Here is a 22,828-nt window from a genome sequence, read left to right as displayed (position 1 = left end):
ACCGCTTTTTGGTCTCTTCCTGCCAGGTTGAAGCACTAACTCACCAACCCAGGGCGACCACCGTACACGCCGTTCGGGATTCCGAGCTGGCCAAGCTTCCAGAAGGAGCGCTGATCTCCATCAAACGCAAGTTCCCGCAGGTAGGAAGCAGGGGAAATCTACCTGCCCTCTCCACTCAGGTGAAAGAAATTATCCCTACAGAGTAGGATTGGACCGCTCACCCGGCAGACACCTTAGCACAGGCCCAGCGATTGCCGGGGTGTGTGTATGTGTGTGTCATTCTTGACAACTTGGTTTGTGTGTTAACGTTTGAAAGCTGGTTTATTTTTAGAAGGCAGCTCCATCTGTCTATTATTGCTAAGCAAAGTGGTTTTGTTTTTTTTTCGTTGGAGAACTGGGCCACGGAGCTCCATCTGACTTATTTTCCCTGCCCGACCTAGTAAGCACGCAGTGGCAAAATTTTGTGTCGCTGCGATGTCCACAAGAAAATATGGGTTTTAAATTGGATTTTAAATGGGGTTTTTATATCAGGTCTTTTATAGTTTTAATTTGGCCAAGGTTGAATAAGTTTTTTAAATGGGTTTTATTGTATATTGAATTGTATTTTTATCTGGCTGTTAACCGCCCTGAGTCCTTCGGGAGAAGGGCGGTATAAAAATGAAAATATTATTATTATTATATTATTATTATTTAAAAAATTGGTTACCGAACTATAGATGTCAACTGACACCAACTTTTTGGAGATATATATAACAGTTATGGGAAAAATACATTTTTAAAAAAATTTACATTTATATCCCGCCCTTCTCCGAAGACTCAGGGCGGCTTACAGTGTATAAGGCAATAATCTCATTCTATTTGTATATTTACAAAGTCAACTTATTGCCCCCCCAACAATCTGGGTCCTCATTTTACCTACCTTATAATGGATGGAAGGCTGAGTCAACCTCGGGCTGGGCTTGAACCTGCAGTAATTGCAGGCTGCTGTGTTCTAATAACAGCCTGAGCTACCACGGCCTCTCACATACTCACAGACCTGACGGTTCTACATGCATGTAAATTAGGAAGGGACCCTATTGGTTGAGATCATGTATTTTTTAATCTTAGGAACGGTACGAGGCACGATTGACGTCAGTCGTATTTTAATTTTAAGTTACATAACAGATAACTGGTTTTTATCATAGATTTTATTTGATATCTATTATTTTATTCTTGAATTTTTAATTGTATATTTACTGAGTGTTTTTTTTTTAATTTGTTCTGGCCTATGGCTGTAATAAACTTACTTATTAACTTGCTTGCTTGCTTACTTAGCAGCACCCAAACGCCGCACTCCGATTGTGACACCACAAAGCACAGGCGGTCTGGGTTTTCCTGACGGGTGCGTTGAGGGTTATTTCTTGACCAGCATCAGGAAAAAAATGACATCCATTTTTAAAAAAAAAATAAAATAATAACTTTCGGTTTTTAGATGAGACGGAGAACATTTGGTTTTACAGCTAGGGCTGGAGTGACAAGCGTTCGTTGAGGGAACGTTTGAAGTTGAAACCGTGCTGAGAAAAAAGGGATCTATAGCCAGTCCTCGCACTTACGACTTGTGCCCATGATGGCAAACCTGTGGCACGCGGAGCCATATCTGTGGGCACGTGAGTGTTGCCCTAGCTCAGCTCCAGCGCACATGTGCACGCCGGCCAGCTCATTTTCGGGCCTTCCGGGCCTACCAGAAGTTGGGAAATGGGCCATTTCTGGCCTCCTGAGGGCCTCCAGGCCCGTTTTTGCCCTCCCCAGACTCCAAGGAAGTCTCTGGAGCCCGGGAAGGGTGAAAAACAGGCCGTCCAGGCCCACCGTTTTTGCTGTCGCATGCCAAAAGCGGGGGGAGTGCGGGGGAGTCGTGCATGCCTGTGTGGCGGGGTGCGGGGGGGGGACATTGAATTATGGGTGTGGCAACGCACGCACGTAAACCCCCCCCCCCACGCTCCCCACGCTTTTGGCAAGCGATGGCAAAAAGGTTAGCCATCACTGACTTATGCGATCATGAACCTTGGCAACTGGCTCGCATTTACAGCGGTCACAGCGTCCTGGGGTGTGTGTCACATGACCCTACATGGCTTCCGACAGGAGAGGTTAAAGATTAATGACCCCGTGATTCATTTAACAGCTGAAAAACAATTCGCTCAACCACCGTGGCAAAAAAAGGATTGCGAAACCTCGCTTAGCAATGGGAATTCTGGTCCCCATTGCGGTCGTAAGTCGGAGACAAACACCGGAACAAGGTCATTGTTGCTTTTCCATTCTGCTTATAAGAATCGGAGGGTCCTGCCTCGGTTGGCTGACCCATCCTTCTCTGCCTCGTTTCTGGACGTTCTCCACTGCTCCACAACACGAGTCATCTTTTAACGACCCCCATAATCCCTTGCGGGTGGAGTCTGGGCAGGTGAATGGAGCGGAGTGTTTACTGGCCAGATGCCCTTCCTGTCGCCAGTGCGGAGTTTTGTTCGGCAGATATATATTCTCCTCGTGCCCAGAGAGAGAAATATCTGCCTCTACCTAGGATCGAACTCACAGCCTCCTGATTGTGAGGCGAGAGCTCTACCTCTAGGCCCCTCCACAGCAAGAGCAGATGTCAGGCACAATGCCTTTAAGCAGCCCGCGTCTTTGCTCCCGGTAGACTACAAAGCACATTATCCTCTGCGTGGAGGAAGATGGGTCGCTCCTGATGCCACAAGTGGCCAGGACTCCTTTCTCCTTTCCGGCTGGCTATAAAGATTTGAAGAAGTGCAAAATTGCTGGAGAAAAAGCTTGGCTGTCTTGTTGCCGCTCTCTTTTTTCTTTCTTTCTTTCTTTCTTTCTTTCTTTCTTTCTTTCTTTCTTTCTTTCTTTCTTTCTTTCTTTCTTTTATTTATCAATTTGATTTGTATACCACCCTTCTCCCGAGGACTCAGGGCGGTTCACAGCCAATAAAAAATACATATAATACAAGTTAAGAACAATATAAAAAACTGATTCAATTTATGTCCTAAAAACTAAAATAAGAATAAAACCCCGTTTAAAAAACTGCATTTAAGCTAGCCCAGCGCGATGGAACAGAAGAGTCTGTCCTTCTTTCTTTCTCTTTCTTTCTTTCTTTCTTTCCTTCCTTCCTTCCTTCCTTCCTCCCTCCCTCCCTCCCTCCCTCCCTCCTTCTTTCTTTCTTTCTTTCTTTCCTTCCTTCCTCCTCCCTCCTCCTCCCTCCCTCCCTCTCTCCCTCCCTCCAACCTACCTTCCTTCCTTCTTTCTTTCTTTCTTTCTTTCCTTCCTTCCTTCCTTCCTTCCTTCCTTCCCTCCCTCCCTCCCTCCCTCCTCTTTCTCTCCTTTCTTTCTTACACCTATTCTTTCTCCTTTCTTTCTTTCTTTCTTTCTTTCTTTCTTTCTTCCTCCTCCCTCCCTCCCTCCCTCCCTCCCTCCCTCCCTCCTCTTTCTTTCTTTCTTTCTTTCTTTCTTTCTTTCTTTCTTTCTTTCTTTCTTTCTTTCTTTCTTTCTTTCTTTCTTTCTTTTATTTATTTATTATATTTGTATACCGCCATTCTCCCGAAGGACTCAGGGCGGTTCACAGCCAGTAAAAGACAAAATACATATAATACAAATTAAAAACTATATAAAAAACTGATTCTATTAATGTCCTAAAAACTAAAATAAGAATAAAACCCCGTTTAAAAAACTGCATTTAAGCTAGCCCAGCGCGATGGAACAGAAGAGTCTGTCCTTCTTTCTTTCTCTTTCTTTCTTTCTTTCTTTCCTTCCTTCCTTCCTTCCTTCCTCCCTCCCTCCCTCCCTCCCTCCCTCCTTCTTTCTTTCTTTCTTTCTTTCCTTCCTTCCTTCCTCCCTCCCTCCCTCCCTCCCTCCCTCCCTCCCTCCCTCCCTCCCTCCTTCCTTCTTTCTTTCTTTCATTCCTTCCTTCCTTCCTTCCTCCCTCCCTCCCTCCCTCCCTCCCTCCCTCCCTCCCTCCTTGCTTCTTTCTTTCTTTCTTTCTTTCTTTCTTTCTTTCTTTCTTTCTTTTTCTTTTTCTTTTTCTTTTTCTTTTTCTTTTTCTTTCTTCCCTCCCTCCCTCCCTCTTTCTTTCTTTCTTTCTTTCTTTCTTTCTTTCTTTCTTTCTTTCTTTCTTTCTTTCTTTCTTTTTCTAAAAAAAACCCCGGGTTTACTGACGTCTTAGGCATCTAGAAATGGAAGTTTTTTTTCCCATGGAAGAGGGGCAGGCGGGGCAGCGTGCCTCTTTTCCCCGAGCAAAGCAGCTTTTAAACTCCCCAGCAGAATGCGTGCCAGACGCATTGTTCCAACCCAAAAATTGATGTTCCTGTTAGGTTGCCATAGCAGCCGCAGAGTGACTCACTCAGTGGCAGAAGGCAGCACGCTGTGCTGGGGGCTCCACAGTCGTTTTCAAGCCCGTCGTGGTCACATGAATCCCGGCTGCAGAGCCCTTGCTGTCTTTCCCACCCACCCCATACCCTCCCTGACCTTCCTGGGCTTCAGAAGTTCACGCCCCGGGGTGGGGGGTCCTGGACGTCATTCACACAACCTGTCCTGTCTCTTGCCAGTTTAGACATTTTTGTAGCTTAAGAATGAAACGAGGGGTCCTTGAGTTTGGCTGCTTTCTTTTTCTGACGGTTCATTACCCAAATTAGGTAACATCAATAGAATAGAATAGGAATAGAATTTTTATTGGCCAAGTGTGATTGGACACACAAGGAATTTGTCTTGGTGCATATGCTCTCAGTGTACATAAAAGAAAAGATACGTTCATCAAGGTACAACATTTACAACACAATTGATGGTCAATATATCAATATAAATCATAAGGATTGCCAGCAACAAGTTATAGTCATACAGTCATAAATGGAAAGAGATGGGTGATGGGAACGATGAGAAGACTAATAGTAGTGCAGATTCAGTAAATAGTTTGACAGTGTTGAGGGAATTATTTGTTTAGCAGAGTGATGGCCTTCGGGAAAAAACTGTTCTTGTGTCTAGTTGTTCTGGTGTGCGGTGCTCTATAGCGTCGTTTTGAGGGTAGGAGTTGAAACAGTTTAGCGCTAGAAGGGAGAGGGCAAAGCCCATTCCCCTTCCAGCACTGATGATGTTACCTAGCTGGGTGATGAAACATCTGCAAGGAAACAGCCCAGCCTCAGAGAGCACCGAGGACCCCTCGCTTCATCCTTAAGCTACAAAAAATTCCCCTCTGTTGAAAACACAAATGTATACAAAGAATGACTTCTGACTTTCTCCAAGCGTATAAAGAAAGCTAACTTTTGATCCTTCATTTAAGAATACAGTAAAATGTCCATGTGCCCCAAAACATGGGGAGTTAATTTCTGACGAGTGTCTTTATGGTCGCTCGCCTACGGACAGAATCTTGCCAGAATAAAACAATGGTCTGCATAACTATAAATATATACTGTGAATTGCTAGGGAGGCTCCATCCTTGCTCTCTTCCTGCCCACACAATATTCCATCACTGGAGGTTTTAAGAAGAGACTGGACAGCCATTTGTCTGAAATGATATATACTCTGCTCGAGCAGAGGGTTGGACTAGAAGACCTCCAAGGTCCCTTCCAACTCTGTTGAAGCCACTACCTGCAACCCAGATTTAAGCAGCTGGAATGAATGCCACGTTGTGAGAATGTCAGGGTAATGAGGATTTAAAGCTGACCGGCCGTTGTAAGCAGTGGCGAAATGTAAAATTTGTTGCTACCGTTTCTGTGGCCGTGGCTTGGTGGCCGTGGCTTGGCGTGTGTGTGTGTGTGTGTGTGTGTGTGTGTGACATGTGACTGGGTGGGCGTGGCCAACTTTTTTTGTTACTTTTTTAATGCATTTTTTTTTACTACCGATTCGCCGAAACCGGTAGTTTTTATCACTACCGGTTCGCTTGAACTGTAGCGAACCGGTAGCGTTTCACCTCTGGTTGTAAGGCTGTAAATCAAGACGACGAACTGAGAATGAGTCAGCAGGGTTACTGCCAGTCTCCTCGTGGTGTTCTATCTGCATTGTAGTTCCCTGTGTAGAGTAGAAGACTGATTGCATGCCTGGTATGTCCCTACCACGTGTATGTCTGTATGTAGAAGTCTTGTATATAAACCACTGTTTGTAAAACAAATCTCTGTGTCCCGTATTTTACTCCTTGGTGGTCTCAAAATAGTAGTCACGCTGTAAACACTGACAGAGAAGTTGGCTCAGTGGCTAAGATGCCACCGATCGAAAGGTCGGCAGTTCGGTGGTTTGAGTCCCTAGCGCTGCATAACGGGGTGAGCTCCCGTGACTTGTCTTGGCTTCTACCAACCTAGCAGTTCGAAAGCACTTTAAAAAAATGCAAGTAGAAAAATAGGGATCACCTTTGGCGGGAAGGGAACAGCGTTCCGTGTGCCTTTGGCGTTGAGTCCTGCCGGCCACATGACCACAGAGATGTCTTTGGACAGCGCTGGCTCTTCGGCTTGGAAACGGAGATGAGCACCGCCCCCTAGAGTCGGGAACGACTAGCACATATATGCGACGGAAACCTTTACCTTTAGGATGGATCCTGTCGGCACAGATTTGCAGGAAGGCCCCTTGACAAAAGTCGCCGGGTTGTCCTTTGAAACAAGAATCGAAAAGATTAAGGATAATCTTTGTCCTTTTAGCCCGACAATAAAAGGGATGGGTTTTGTTTTGTTTTGTTTCCATAAAAGGTCATCTCTATTTTTGGCAGCCCTCCAGCTGAAAGGTTCTTTTGATGCTCTTAAGGCTGTTCTGCCCCTCTTAATGGGTCACATCCATGGTTGTGATTCCACCCCCCCACTCTCTTTGCAGGTTGTGACGCGACTTATCCATTTGCTGGGTGAGAAGATCCTTGGAAATCTACAGCAAGGCGGTAGGACAGTGGAATGCCTTGGCCCTTTCTACTGCTCCTTGGAGTGGAGGGAGGGGAGGGGTGGGGAATGAGGCGGGGGGCTTGGGCATGCAATTAGGGGAGGAAGAATGTGAGAACCCGGCTGTCCTTGACTTGCGGCCAAAATTGAGCCCCGAATTTATCTTGCTGGGCGAGGAAATCGGTTCAGTTCAGGGTTTTTTTTGCCCCGTTTTAAGACCTTTCCCAACCCCGTTTGTTGAAATGACTCTCTGAATAAATTAGTAACCTGGTTGTGAAGTGCATCTGGTGCCCCTCCCTCTGGGCAGGGCCAGCCAGGAGTGAGATTTAGGGGTTCTCCGAACTGCACAGAATCTTAGCTACCCCCGAACTCCTGCGAACCCCCAGCAGCCTCACCCCTCCATTCCGGCCAAGTTCACACATAATATTAAGATAGTATGTGTGAACTTGGTTAGAACGGCTTACATTGGAAACCCTGGACTCTTAACGTGATGCCCTTAACCCATCCCTGACTCCACGAGGTCATGTAATGAATACCCCAGACTGTGTGACATCTGCCATCTCCTCGGGCATAAATTAGACAGTAAACATTCAGGTGCTGTTCTGTCCTCCTTCGCCTCTGTCCGAGCGATGGCTTAATTAGCCGGCACTATCAGCTTTGGCAGCAAACTCGCGAATTTCTGCCAAGTTATCTCCCTCGACGCCGATGAGTCAAACAGTACTTCAGCTCTCAGTTAGCAGTTAATCAGTTGATTTGCCTGCTACGAAGAGGCACAGCAGCTCTGGCTGCCTTTATATCCTGTGGGGTGTGGCTCCATGACTCAGCACTTCCTAGGCCTGCCCCACCCCTGCTTCTGTTGTTCCCTCCTCTCCTGCCTACGAAACCTAGGGTCCAGCCAGGCCTGATTGCCATCAGCTGGGTCTGGAGGCGTGGCCTGGGTGGGGGGAAGAGTCAGGGGACGGAGGCCTCGTTATCTCTTCCACCTGGCCTGCCTCTGGCTCCTGGAGCTGAGCCAGGGAAGCTGGTGCTCCCGAGGTAAGTCCTGATGGCCCTTCCCCCTCACTTTCCAAGTCAATTTCTGGCAGGAGGCCTGGCTCGGGGGGCGCACACACAACAGGTGCTGACTTAACGCCCAGCTGTTCAACCGTTTCCCCCCCACACACACACACTCAAAAATCCCTCTTTTTTTCCTTTTCTTAAACTGCCATTTCAGGTTGTAAATTTGGGGACATCGAGAAAGCGTTTCAAGGGAAATCTCTTTCTTTCTCCTTCTCCTACCTCATCAATCCACATATCATTTCTTCACCCACCTCAGCGGTGGCTTCCTTCTTTCTATATTCGGTTTATACCCCGCGTTTCTATTCTTAGGGCGCTCGAGGTATCTGCCAGTCAAAGGAAAAGACAGAATAGTTAAAATCCCCATGATTATAAATCCCACTCAAAAAGGCCAGTGGGGGAAAAAAAAACTAGGTTCTTGTCTCCTTCGGCTGGTTAAATGCGCTCGCCCGAGCAAGGAGAACTTAATTAGAATAACAGAGTTGGAAGGGACCTTGAAGGTCTTCTAGTCCAACCCCTTACTTGTTGTGACCCAGGCCCAAGTAGGTAGTAGGAAACTCAGTCAGTGTAAAAACAAACACACTTTATTAAAACAGCTGAAAATTACTTCATTCTCAGCGTACTCCAATTAAATCAAAGCAAATTCCTTCCAACATAATTCCTCAGTCCTATCACCAACCTTGGTCCAATTAGGCAAAAAGGTCTTTCTTGGCAAAAGTTCAGAAGACACCGATACAAAACAAATGCAACAAGACAAAGCTATCAAGGTTGTTTTCCAGCAAAGAGCCCAAATGCCGTTGCTGGTCTTTTAAGCTTTATGGAAGGGGCCAATTATCTCTTGGCCCTACTCCCGAGTCTTCCTCTTTGCTTGAACTGCTCTTGCCTGCTGGCAGCTCTTCTCATGCGTGCATTAGGAACAGGCTCCTCCTGTTCCTCTGCCTCACTACTGTCAGGCTCTGGAGGCTCTGGAGTCTGCACCTCACTCCCCGATGGCCCTGGCCCCACCTCTGCCTCCGACACAGAGCCCTCATCCAGGCCTTCCCCAGCCTCCAGGACTGGACCATGCTCTTCCTCTACTTCATCGCTCTCTGACTCCGTTGCCAGCTCCGCAGGCTGCTGGCGGACCACAACATTACTTGAGTAGGAAACCCTTCACCACTTCAGACAAATGGTCATCCAATCTCTTCTTAAAATCTTCCAGTGTTGGAGCATTTACAACTTCTGAAGGCAACTTGTTCCACCCATTAATTGTAGGAGATGAGCCCGCAGGTGGGGTCAAATGCGTCACCAGTCACGAATCCCTGCGCTCCCACAAGAGATCTAAGCCCAGCCACCTTGAATGCCTTTCTTATCTCCTGCTAAATTTCCTTTGACCGCTAGTAGTTCAGATTCTTTTAGAGAGCTTAATAAACCTTTAGTTCTCATTTGAACTGCCTGAATCTCCTGATTTCGCTGGACAGTTGACAGACCTATTCCTATTGTGTCTCTGAGAGTTGGACCCATCATCTCAAGTGTTAACGTTAATGCTACTTTTCGTCTTCTCCAACGGGTTTTCTTTTACCCCAGGGCACCAGTTGGGCCTACACACCGCCAGCAGCAAGTGGGACGCCAGCAATCCAGCCAGCAATCTTGCCACTGTGGCCATCATGCCCGTCTCGGACGATGTGCCCCTCTCGACCTTCACCCTGGAACTCAAGCATGCCCTCTGCGCCATTGGTAAGACCTCATGGGCTCCGGTGGCTTCAGACCATCCATGAGATAACGGGAGGGACCTGGACATCCAGGAGATACCACCTCAAAATTGGGTGGCCCCATCTGAATAAAGCCGGAATGGCCCCGTGCATTGTGATGTTCGTGGTTTGTTCCAGGGGTGAAATCCAGCAGGTTCTGGAGAACCGGTAGCGGAAATTTTGAGTAGTTCGGAGAACCGGCAAATACCACCTTCTGGCTGGCTCCCTGAGTGGGGTGGGAATGGGGATTTTGCAATATCCTTCCCCAAGGAGTGAGGAGGGAATGGGGATTTTGCAGTATCCTTCCCCCAGGAGTGAGGAGGGAATGGGGATTTTGCAGTATCCTTCCCCCAGGAGTGAGGAGGGAATGGGGATTTTGCAATATCCTTCCCCCAGGAGTGAGGAGGGAATGGGGATTTTGCAATATCCTTCCCCTGGAGTGAGGAGGGAATGGGGATTTTGCAGTATTCGTCCCCCAGGAGTGGGGTGGGAATGGGGATTTTGCAATATCCTTCCCCCAGGAGTGGGGAGGGAATAGATCTTTTGCAGTTTCCTTCCCTCAGGAGTGGAAAAGGAATGGAGCTTTTGCAGTATCCTTCCCCCAGGAGTGGGAAGGGAATGGAGATTTTGCAGTATCCTTCCCCCAGGAGTGGGAAGGGAATGGAGATTTTGCAGTATCCTTCCCCTGCCACGCCCACAGAACCGGTAGTTTTTAAAAAATTGAATTTCAGCCCCTGGTTTTTTCTCCTGCGTGTTTCACTTTGCCCTTTTTATCTGGTGTGGAGAGTGAATTTAATCATGTCTTGACTGACTCATTATAACTCAAACGAGGTCGTTCTTCTTCCCTTAGCTGACAGGTCATCCACAATCTCCTGAAAAGCCACGAAACCCCGTTCAATTGCCACTGCCATCTGACACTTAACCGTGTCATAATTCTGTTAATTTTAATAACAGAGGATCTATTTTTAATGCTCGCTTCGAGCCGATCATCTTTAGCTGAGGATAACGTTGAGTCGAGAAAGCTGGTTTGGTGTCGCGGTGAAGCGTCAGGCTGGAAATCCAAGGGAGGCTGTGAGTTCTAATGAGGAAGTTATCGGAAAAGATCTTGGGCCTGTCACTCTTTGTATTTATTTTAATTTTTATTTATTCATTTGTCAAGTACATATTAGATAATATATATATAAGTATAAACATGAATTGAATACATAAAATGAATACAGTTAAAGGGAACATTAGGACAGGGACGGTAGGCACACTGGTGCTCTTATGCACGCCCCTTACAGACTTTTTAGGAATGGGGTGAGGTCAACAGTAGACAGTCTAAGGTTAAAATTTTGGAGGTTTTGGGATGAAACCACAGAGTCAGGTAGTGCATTCCAGGCGTTGACCCCTCTGTTGCTGAAGTCGTATTTTCTGCAATCGAGTTTGGAGCGGTTCACTTTAAGTTTGTATCTATTGGGTGCTCGTGTATTGTTGCGGTTGAAGCTGAAGTAGTCATTGATAGGTAGGGCGTTGTAGCAGATGATTTTATGAGCTGTGATTAGGTCAGACCGAAGGCGGCGTAGTTCTAAATTTTCTAAGCCCAAAATTTCAAGTCTGGTGGCATAAGGTATTCTGTTGCGAGCGGAGGAGTGGAGGACTCTTCTTGTGAAATATTTCTGGGCGCATTCGATTGTATTAATGTCCGATATGCAGTGCGGGTTCCAGGCAGAAGAGCTGTATTTGAGAATTGGTCTAGCAAAGGTTTTGTATGCTCTGGTTAGTAGTGTAATATTACGGGAGAAGAAGCTACGCAAGATTAGGTTTTGTTGTGACGCAGGCCCAAGTAGGTAGTAGGAAACTCAGTCAGTTTAAAAACAAACAAACTTTATTACAACAGCTGAGAATTAACTCATTCTCAACGTAGTCCAAATTAAATCAAAGCAAATTCCTCCCAACACAATTCCTCAGCCTTATCACCAACCTTGGTCCAATTAGGCAAACTGCCAAAGGCCTTTCTTGGCAAAAGTTCAGAAGATGCCAATACGAAACAAATTCAACAAGACAAAGCTATCAACATTGTTTTCCAGCAAAGAGCTCAAATGCCGTTGCTGGTCTTTTAAGCCTTATGGAAAGGGACAATCATTTCTTGGCCCTACTCTCGAGTCGTCCTCTTTGCTTTAGCTGCTCTTGCCTTCTGGCAGCTCTTCTCATGTGTGCATTAGGAACAGGCTCCTCCTGTTCCTCTGCCTCACTATTGTCAGACTCTGAAGGCTCTGGAGTCCGCACATCACTCCCTGATGGTCTTGGCCCCACTTCAACCTCTGACACAGAGCCCTCATCCGGGCCTTCCCCAGCTCCAGGACTGATCCACAGTCTTCCTCAGCCTCATCGCTGTCCGACTGCGCTGCCAGCTCCACAGGCTGCTGGAGGACCACAACAGATTTACAACCCTCAATGCCATTTTGGCGATGTTGTTACAGTGGGCTTTGGCGCTTCGATCATTCGATAGGAGTACTCCCAAGATCCTTGACAGAGTGAGGGTCATCTACAAGGTCATGTCCCTTCAGCTTGTATTTTGTGTTCTGATTCCTTTTGCCAGTGTGTAAGACAGAGCATTTGTTGGTTGAGAGTTGGGACGGCGAGCCACTTCTGAAAATCCTCTGAAAACTCCGGCAACGGACGGCATCGGATGGCAACGGACGGGCGTGTGATGTGAGCTGCACATGTGGCTTTCCTTTATGTGCTGGAATGATGACTCATCCAGAAATGTTGATTTTTGGGCTGTGGTATGTGTGTGTGTGTGTGTCTGTGTGTGTAGAGAGAAGGAAGGAAAAGGTAGCCGGCTGCGTGGAGACCAAAAGCATCCGCTGCGTTGCGGCACTGCAGAGAGGGAAACGGCCTTGGGCAAAAAGCGAGGCTCAGCCAGGCGATCTTAACAAATCTAAATAAAAAAAAAACCCTGTATAAATCTGGCATAACGGGGCAGGGTTTATGACACGACTCCGCGGATCGCTCATCCTCCTGCCGCAAAAAAATGCATTTAAACAATTGGTAATGGAATTAAAAGCTGGGTGCCATAAAACCATTTTTATTTTATTTTATTTTTTTTGCCCCTGACTGCCAGTTGGGCGCCATAAATCTTCTAACTGGAGCAGGCCGTGGCTCAAAGTTGGAAAGTTGGATAGTATGACAACTAGCGGATCGGGATCTCTCTCTTTCTCTCTCCCCCTTTCTCGTTCTCTCTCTGTTTTTCTTTCCCTCTCTTTCTCTTTCTGTCTTTTTTTCTCTGTTTTTCTCTTTCTCTCTCTCTCGTTTCTTTCTCTCTTTGTTTCTCTGTTTTCCTCTCTTCCTTTCTTTGTTTTTCTCTTTCTCTTTTTCTTTCTTTCTCTTTTATCTTTCTGTGTGTGTCTTTTTTTACTGTCTTTCTCTCTCTCTTTTCTCTCTCTCTTTCTGTCTCCCCCTTTCTCTTTCTCTCTCGTTTCTTCCTCTCTCTCTCTCTTTCTCTCTCTCTCTTTTTCTCTCTTTCTCTCTTTCTCTTTCTCTCTCTCTTTCTCTTTCTCTCTTCCTTTCTCTCTTTCTCTTTCTCTTTTCTCTTTCTCTCTCTCTCTCCATCTTTTTACTGTCTTGCTCTCTCTCTCTTTCTTTTCTCTCTCTCTCTTTCTCTCTCTCTTCCTTTTCTCTCTCTCTTTCTCCCCCTTTCTCTTTCTCTGTTTCTCTCTCTCTCTCTCTCTTTTCCTTTTCTTTCTCTCTCTCTCTCTTTTCCTTTTCTTTCTCTCTTTCTCTTTTCTCTTTCTCGCTCTTTCTTTGTCTCTGTCTGTCTGTCTGTCTGTCTTTTTTTATTGTCTTTCTCTCTCTCTCTCTCTTTCTCTTTTCTCTCTCTCCTGACAATGCTGAGCCTCAACTGGTGAATTTATACAAAATTAACGAGTTGAGCCATACATTTGAATGAGGCTGAGTACAGATGGTCCTTGACTTACAACCAGTCATTTAGCAACCGTTCGAACCTACAAAGGCACTGAAAAAAAACCAGTGAGTTATGACCGGTCCTCGCCTTTATGGCCAACACAGCATCCCCACGATCATGTGATCGAAATTTGGGCCCTCGACAACCCACAAGCCTCGTAGCGAGACGCTTGGCAAACAAATTTAATGAACAAATGAAAATAAGATCAATTTATTGACAGTAGTTGCCTCATCCCAGGGTAACGCCACTTATGGCCTTCTCAGCGAACATCCGACGAGCAAAGTCAATGGGGGAACGTGGATTTGTTTAATGACTGCATGATTCACTTAACAAATGAAGTGATCTGCTTAACAACCTTGGCAGAAAAGGTCATAGAATCGAGTACGATTCACTTCACAGCCACCGTTGTTTAGGCATGAAAATTCGGGTCCCAATTATAGTCGGAAGTCAAGGAGCCTCTGTATTTTCGTTTCAAAAGGTGGAGTTCCAGATTGTGAAAACACACAAATATGTGGAAACAAACATCCATGCCGATAAAAAGCCCTAACAAATAATAAGCACAGCAGGCTCTCAGATTCTGTATCTGTATCAAATTTTTAAACTTGCGCAAACCAGGAGCTGTTTGGCTCCTCGCGAGCAATCTCGAAAAATTCTTTGGCCTGCTCTGATTTAGTCTAGCCAGAATGATCTGCGTAGGAAGAAAAGAGGGAAGAAACAGATGTTAAGGAGGAGGGGGAAAAAAATTGGAATATAAACAGAACAAAGACAGGATTTCAGATCGTGACGGAATAAGAGAAGCTAATTGAAACTCCCGCCGAGGAGAAATGGAAAGGGATTTTTTTTTTTTTGGCAGCTTTGAACAATAATTCTGTGTTCCTTTTCACCCACCTGCCGCCTGTTTTTCTTTGAGGAAGCTACCAGCAATCACCACAATATATAGAGAGAGAGAAAGAAAGAGAAAGAGAGAAAGACTGGGAGAGGGAAAGAGAGAGAAAAGCGAGAAAGAGAAAGACTAGGAGAGAGAGAAGCGGAGAGAGAGAAAGAAGAGGGGCACACAGAGAGAAAGATGGAGAGAGAGAGAGAAAGAAAGAGAAAGAGAGAGAGACTGGGAGAGGGAAAGAGAAAGAAAAGCGAGAAAGAGAAAGACTAGGAGAGAGAGAAGCGGAGAGAGAGAAAGAAGAGGGGCACACACAGAGAAAGATGGAGAGAGAGAGAAAAGAAAAACACAGAGAGAAAGACTGGGAGAGAGAGAAAAGAGAAAAAAATTGGAAGAGGGAAAGAGAGAGAAAAAACGAGAGAGAGAAAGATTGGGAGAGGGAAGGAGAGAAAAACGAGAAAGACTAGGAGAGGGAGAAAAGAAAGAGAAAAATATTGGAAGAGGGAGAGAGAGAGAGAGAGAGGCTGGGAGAGGGAAAGAAAAAAGCGAGAAAGAGAAAGACTAGGAGAGAGAGAAGGAGAGAGAGAAAGACTGGGAGAGAAAGAGAGAGAGGCTGGGAGACAGAGAGATTGGGAGAGGAAGAGAGAGGAAGAGTGTGAGAGAGAAAGGATTGGGGGACTGTCTTCCAGTATTTGAGGGGCTGTCATAGAAAAAATGAGGGGTGGGGGGAGAGAGAGGATCAACCTATTCTCCAAAGCCCCCAGAGGGCAAGACATGAAGTTAAAAAGATGGACATTTATGAAGGAAAGACCCAAGAGAAATTTTCTGACAGGACAATCGGTTGGCCTCCAGACGTTGTGGGTGTTCCATCGCTGGAGGGTTGTTTTTTTTCCCTAAATAGACTGGACAACCAATTGACTGGGATGGTCTAAGCCTCTCCTGCCTTCAGCGGGGGGGTCAGACTCGATGACCTCCGAGGTCCCTTCCAGCACCGTGGTTCTTACGAGCGTCCGTCTCTCTGTCCATCTTTTCCTCTTTGATTCAGTGAGCCTGACTTGGACTTGGTTGTCCTCTTGCCTCCCCAGTTGTGTCAGTTTTGCACTTCGGCGCTGAGCAATCCGTCTCTCTTTTTTTTCCCTCCTTCGGCGGCGTAGCGCTCGGTTCTGCTAACAGGAAAATGAGTTATTTATTGCAGCGCGGGCTCTACTTTTTGGCTTGCTTTCGAATGCCACATTTCCCCGAGCACGGTGGCTTCTCCATCTCTCGCTCCTGACCTTTTTTCACCGGCTGTTCCTTTTTATTTAATCTCTCTCTTCCCCCCCGCCCCAATTTAATACGCTGTCAAGCTGCAGTTATTCTACGGGGAGAAGAACTCTTGAGGCCTTGCTCTCCTTTAGATCTAGAAATCAAAATTCAGCCCTTTTTTTTTTTGCACAAGCCAGAACTGTAACAGGGGATCCTAAAACGGGAGGGGAAACGTGCCCGGGAGTTTAGGAGCTGCGATCGCCCCCCCACCTCCCCCCAAAAAAAGCAAAGTAAAAGATTTGGTTAGACGAGGGGCCGTTGTGGAACTTGGCTTGCAAGTTAGGGCAAGCTGGCTCTTGTCACCAAGCAACGCAGCAGAGACGTGTGGATCGATCAAAAGCAATGCTGGTTCTTTCCTTGTTTTGTCTCATCCGTGGGCCACAAGTGAGAAACGTAGACCACCAACTGTATGAAGGCTTCTTGTAACATGGGTGAAAGAAAATAGGATAGGGATAGGGATAGGAAACAGAATGGAATGGAATGGAATGGAATGGAATGGAATGGAATGGAATGGAATGGAATGGAATGGAATGGAATAGAATAGAATAGAATAGAATAGAATAGAATAGAATAGAATAGAATAGGAGAAGGAATAGAATAGAATAGAATAGAATAGAATAGAATAGAATAGAATAGAATAGAATAGAATAGAATAGAATAGGAGAAGGAATGGAATAGAATAGAATGGAATGGAATAGAATGGAATAGGAGAAGGAATGGAATGGAATGGAATGGAATGGAATAGAATAGAATAGAATAGAATAGAATAGGAGAAGGAATGGAATGGAATAGAATAGAATAGAGAATGAAATGGAATAGAATAGGAGAAGGAATGGAATGGAATGGAATAGAATAGTATGGAATGGAATAGAATGGAATAGGAGAAGGAATGGAATGGAATGGAATGGAATGGAATGGAATGGAATGGAATAGAATAGAATAGAATAGAATAGAATAGAATAGAATAGAATAGAATAGGAGAAGGAATGGAATGGAATAGAATAGAATAGAGAATGAAATGGAATAGAATAGGAGAAGGAATGGAATGGAATGGAATGGAATGGAATGGAATGGAATGGAATAGAATAGAATAGAATAGAATAGAATAGAATAGAATAGAATAGAATAGGAGAAGGAATAGAATAGAATAGAATAGAATAGAATAGAATAGAATAGAATAGAATAGGAGAAGGAATGGAATGGAATGGAATGGAATGAAATAGAATAGAATAGAATAGGAGAAGGAATGGAATGGAATGGAGTGGAATAGAATAGAATAGAATAGAATAGAATAGAATAGAATAGAATAGAATAGGAGAAGGAATGGAATAGAATGGAATGGAATGGAATAGAATAGAATAGAATAGAATAGAATAGAATAGAATAGAATAGAGAATGAAATGGAACAGAATAGGAGAAGGAATGGAATAGAATAGAATAGAATAGAATAGAATAGAATAGAATAGAATAGAATAGAATAGAATAGGAGAAGGGCTCTTAAAAACATCCAGTGTTGGAGCCCTCACAATTTCTGGAGGCAAGCTGTTCCACTGGTGAATTGTCCTCACTGTTAGGAAGTTTCTCCTTAGTTTCAGGTGGCTTCTCTCTTTGGTTAGTTTCCAACCATTGTTTCTTGTCCTGCCCTCAGGTGCTTTGGAGAGAGAGAAAGGGAGAGAAAAAAGAGAGAGAGAGAGAGAGAGAGAAAGAGAAGGATTGTGGGGGGGGACATAATAACTGTCTTCCAGTATTTTAGGGGCTGTCATAGAGAAGAGGGTGGGGTGTCAACTTACTTTCCAAAGCCCCTGAGGGCAGGACAAAGAGCAACGGGTGGAAACTAATCAAGGCGAGAAGCAACTTGGAATTAAGGAGAAATTTCCTGACAAACAATTAATCGGTGGAACAACTTGCCTCCAGAAGTTGTGAATGCTCCAACACTGGAAGTTTTAAAGAAGAGATCGGATAAGCATTTGTCTGGGATGGGATTTAGGTTTCCTGCTTGAGCAGGGGGTTGGACTAGAGGACCTCCGCGGCCCCTTCCGTTATTCTGTTATTCTGTAATTCCTCATGATATTAATCTTTCAGTCACCTGAACATCCAGGATCTCCTCGGAATTCCACACCGTCTCGGTTTTGCTTTGATTGACAGTACTTCCAGCCCGGTGCCTTATTATTTGGCTTCGCTGCATCCTTTGTTGAGCTGGCAACGGGAAAATCGAGAACGCGGGGAATTGGCGAACGCTGGATTTAAAACCTTTAGGGGAAATCGGTGGCCCTGTTTGTAAGCGGCTTATTGTCTTCTTCTCAGGTCCCACCCTGCTGCTCACCAGCGACAACATCAAACAGCAGCTTGGCTCCGCAGCTCTGGACAGGTAAGGACCGTCGGCGTCCCCTGAACCATATCAGGAAGCCATTAAAAACCTGATGTCAGGCCCGGAAGCCATCTTTTATATTGGAACTTCAGGCCTACCACATTTACCGCTGTGGGAAACTGGGAGGGGGGGGGATTGTATGGAGCTGGGGGAGATATGTAGTCAAAATAACATTCCTTTCTCTGAGGGTCAAGGACGTCTTGCCCTGCACCTGGCCGGCTGGAACTGGGAGTCATCTCCAGTTGGGACATTGCTTGGGTTGGACCATGTGACGGACTTGTGGGTGCTGGGCAGGAACCTGGACTTTCCTTTGGGTGGGGAAAACCTGGAAGCTTTCAGATTCGGGTTTTCCCGTTTGTGCCAATATGACATCTCTAATAAAATGGAACTTCGAGGAACTTCGAGCCTCGGAGTCTTCTTTCATAGCGGGTGTTCCTTGGAACCTTAACCTTTGATACAGGTAGTCCTCAACTTAGAACAGTTCGCTTAGTGACGAGTCGAAGTTACAACGGCACTTAAAAAAGACATGACCGTTTTTCACACGACCATTGCAGCAGCATCCCCAGGGTCCCGTGATTCACCTTGGCAACCGACTCACATTTATGACGGTCACAGCGTCCCGGAGTCCCGCGATTTCCCTTTTGCAACCTTCTGACAAGCAACGGGGGGGGGGGGGAAACAGATTTGCTTAACAACCGTGTGACTAATCTTACAACTGCTGTGATTCCCTGAACAAACCTGCCCCCCCCCAAAAAAATGGGGAAAAGCTCGCTTAACAAATTTCTCACCGAGCAGCATAAATTTTGGGCTCGGCTGCAGTCGTAAGTGGAGGATTACCCATATTAACTTGGATCCAAGGAGGGGGACGTCCCAGACTGCCATAACATTTTAGCGGAGAGTCAAATTATGGCGCGAAGCCCTGCACCGAGGTTGAAACCCCGGCTGTTCTGACCCAGCTCTCCAAATACGACCAACCCTCTGAAGTTAAATCAAAGAGTCCTTTAATTAGGAGCGCCGGTGGCCCCAGCAAAAAGTTTCTCTCTCACTGGAGGCTAACAAGTCCATCCGGCAGGGCATATGAATAGTTGTCTGCCATATCTATTCATCTCCACCCCCTGCCTTTTACCCCCAGAGCTAGGGTGGGGCTTCGCTAGCTGCAGTGGCTCTTCCTTCCCAAGGACCGGCTCATAGATTTCTGCTGCTCTCCTCTCCTCTGCCTTCTGAGCATCCACGCATCAGGCACTGGACCCAGCTGTTCCTCCTCCTCCTTATCAGCCACCTTCTGTCGTGTCCCACTCCTCCGCTGACGGCCGGGTCAGGGAAATCCGAATCAGGCGTGCCTCTACAGCTCTGCCAAAGTCCTAGCAAAGTTCTCAAGGCAGGCAGGAGACCAGAAAGTGATTTCAGCAAGATAAGGTAGACTTTGCCTGACTCAATGACTCAATGGCTCCATGACTCAGCACTTATCCCGGCCTGCCCCTCCCTTCCTTCCGTTGACGCCGCTTATCAATTCTCCTGAAGCGAGGGTCACTCCAGTCTGCAGCTGTTGGTAATTGACCTTCCTCAGGCTCACATGCTGTGGGGGAGGGGGAGGGGTCTAGTTGCTCCGTTTGCCTGGGCATGGAGCCAGGGCTGGGGGCTGGAGGCGCTTCTTCTTCCTCAGCCTGTCTGGGCATGGAGCCAGGGCTGGGGCCGGGAGGCATGCTAGGACATTCCTCAGCGTTCGGAAGCAGATAAGAAGGCCCTGGCTGCGGGGAAAGCGGACGAGGCACAACACCTTCAGACCTGGGGGCTGTTGACTCTCCATCTGAGGGCTGACAGATGGCCCAGCCTCTGTCTCTCTCTCTGTCTGCCAGCTCCATTCCTTCTTCCCCCTTGGAGCTCTCAGGTTGCCTTGACGCTGACCCTAACTCCCACGCCTCCTCCTCCTCCTCCTCCTCCTCTGATTTGGCTGCTGGACAGGCCACAACACCAGCTTTGGGCCTCACCAGGAAGACGCTTGGCAGACACAGAAGGGAGAGCCGAATGAACATCCTCAAATTTAAACTTTAATCCCATGCAAGTCCGTTAAATTGCAGAAGCCGAGGACGCTAGGAAAATCCTTCTTGGCTTCTCACCTGGCAGAGCAGGTTGTAGCTGATGCTGTGTTCGACCAGCTTCGAACAAATTCACAGCCTTCTCTCCTTCTTCTTCTTCTGCCCTTAGCATCCACGAGTATCGGTTGTCCAGCTGGTTGGGTCAGCAGGAAGACGTGCACCGCATTGTCCTCTACCAGTCGGACAGCAGCCTTACTCCTTGGACTCAGCGTTGTATTCGGCAGGCGGACTGCATCTTGATCGTGGGCCTGGGGGAGCAGGAGCCGACCGTCGGAGAGGTGAGACGCGCTGGAACAAGTAAATTCCAGCTTTACAGTGACTGAGACTAAATTGATCTTGAACTTAATAACAGCAGCAAGACTGCTGATTGGACAGCATTGGAAGAAAAAAGAGTTACCTACAATAGAAGAATGGATATTGAAAGTTATCAACTTTGGCTGAGATGGCAAAAAATCTCAGCCTTTTTGAAAGGCAAGACGCAGGAAAGAGATTTAATTGAATGGGAAAAAATGGATTGATTATTTACAAAACAGATATCAGATTAAGAGATATCAGATTGCCTTTGAATAATTAGAAAAAAATTTATTTTAGAATGTTACGGGGGAGGTTAGGAAATGAAAAGACTCGGATGAGGCTAATTGGATTAGAAGGGAAAATCTGACTCTATGTTTGGCTTATGTGTAATAATACCTTGTGATTGACCCGGGAAGCCGGGGGGGGTGGTGAAGGGAGGGGTGAAGGGGATTTTGAGGGGGGAGGGGGAAAAAAGGGGGGGAAATGTTTGTTTTTTAAAACTTTTTCAATTAAAAAAAAAAGTAAATTCCAGCTTTGTTAGTTCCCGGATCCAGTTTCTAAACTTGTGGGGGGGGATAAAATGGTACCGATAGTCCTTGACTTACGAACCGCAACAGAAGTTCGTGGTTAAGTAAGCTTCGCCCCATTGTACGATCGTCCTTGCCACCTGTCGTGTCCCACTCTTCCGCTGACGGCCGGGTCAGGGAAATCCGAATCAGGCGTGCCTCTGCAGCTCTGCCCAAAGTCCTAGCAAAGTTCTCAAGGCAGGCAGGAGACCAGAAAGTGACTTCAGCAAGATATGTTTAGACTTTGCCTGACTCAGAGAATGCCAGAAAGCAGATCCTTTATATAGGCCATGGGGTGTGGCTCCATGACTCAGCACTTATCCAGGCCTGCCCCTCCCTTCCTTCTGTCGCCGCCGCCTATCAATTCTTCTGAAGCGAGGATCTCTCCAGTCTGCAGCTGTTGGTAATTGACCTTCCTCAGGCTCACATGCTGTGGGGGAGGGGGAGGGGTCTAGTTGCTCCGTTTGCCTGGGCATGGAGCCAGAGCTGGGGGCTGGAGGTACTTCTTCCTCCTCAGCCTGTCTGGGCATGGAGCCAGGGCTGGGGCCGGGAGGCATACTAGGACATTCCTCAGCTTTCGAAGCAGATAAGAAGGCCCCGGCTGTGGTGAAAGCGGACGAGACACAACACCACCGTTGTTAAGCGAATCCCGACAGTTGTTCAGTTAGTAACGTGGTTAAGTGACTTCCCTTGTCAGGAAGTCATTCCCCCATAATGATCAACTGACACACACACACACACGACCCTCCCCTCCGACTTTCTTTACCAGTTGGAACGGATGCTGGAGAACACGGCGGTCCGAGCTCAGAAACAGCTGATCTTGCTGCATCGAGAGGACGGATCTCTTCCTGCCAGGACTGTGGAGTGGCTCAACATGCGGAGCTGGTGCTCGGCCCACCTTCACCTCCGCTGCCCTCGTCGAGTCTTCTCCCGACGGAGCCTGCCCAAATTGGTAAGAGGCTGCATGGCGGCGGGTCCCCGATCCGTGCCCGAGTGGTATGCGGGGTCACCCCCACTGGCTGTGATGTCATCCATGTCCCAGATGTTGGATGTGTTTCTACACTGCTCTGTTTTCCTGGCTGGTTTCCTTCCTTCCTTCCTTCCTTCCTTCCTTCCTCCCTCCCTCCCTCCCTCCTTTCCCTTTCCATCTCCTTCTCTTTCTTCCTCCCTCCCTCTCTCCCTCACTTCGCTTCACCTCTTTCATTCCCTCCATATCTCCTTCCTTTCTCTTCCATCTCCTTTCCTTCCTTCCTCCCTTGCTCCTTTCCTTCTCTCCTTCCTTTCCCTTTCCATCTCCTTCCCTTCCTTCTCTTCATCTCCTTCCTTCCTTCCCTCCATCCATCCTTCCTTTCTCTTTCCATCTCCTTCCTCCCTCTCTCTCATTTCTCTTCATCTCCTTCCTTCCCTCCTTTCCCTTTCCATCTCCTTCCCTTCTTCTCTTTCTCCCTCCCTCCCTCATTTCTCTTCATCTCCTTCCTTCCTTCCTTCCCCCCATCCTTCCTTCCTTTCTTTTTCCATCTCCTTCCCTTCCGTCCTCCCCCTCTCTCTCATTTCTGTTCATCTCCTTCCTTCCCTCCTTTCCCTTTCCATCTCCTTCCCTTCTTCTCTTTCTCCCTCCCTCCCTCATTTCTATTCATCTCCTGGTTGCTGGTTCTTGAAGACAGACGAGCTGTATTCAAGAATTGGTCTGGCAAAGGTTTTTTACGCCCTAGTTT

At 46.8% G+C, this 22,828-nt stretch overlaps 1 protein-coding gene across 4 annotated transcripts in view; it reads left to right on the top strand.

Annotated features, from left to right (window-relative positions):
• PNPLA7 (patatin like phospholipase domain containing 7) overlaps nt 1-22,828 on the top strand; it is an 89,895-nt gene that overhangs the window by 41,023 nt on the left and 26,044 nt on the right. For 3 of the 4 annotated variants that reach the window (XR_009152295.1, XM_058159281.1, XM_058159280.1), the window contains exons 19-24: nt 27-140; nt 6,817-6,877; nt 9,498-9,647; nt 18,094-18,157; nt 20,363-20,531; nt 21,883-22,065. Coding sequence is in view for 3 of the 4 variants with exons in the window: in XM_058159281.1 (XP_058015264.1) it covers nt 27-140; nt 6,817-6,877; nt 9,498-9,647; nt 18,094-18,157; nt 20,363-20,531; nt 21,883-22,065 (741 nt within the window). In the remaining variant the exon portion in view is untranslated. The remainder of the gene's footprint in view (nt 1-26; nt 141-6,816; nt 6,878-9,497; nt 9,648-18,093; nt 18,158-20,362; nt 20,532-21,882; nt 22,066-22,828) is intronic. The other variant, XM_058159282.1, reaches the window with a different exon arrangement.

The sequence above is a fragment of the Ahaetulla prasina genome, chromosome 16 (genome assembly GCF_028640845.1).
Source record: "Ahaetulla prasina isolate Xishuangbanna chromosome 16, ASM2864084v1, whole genome shotgun sequence".
NCBI classification, from domain to species: Eukaryota; Metazoa; Chordata; class Lepidosauria; order Squamata; family Colubridae; genus Ahaetulla; species Ahaetulla prasina.
This window is presented reverse-complemented; position numbering and strand designations above follow the sequence as displayed.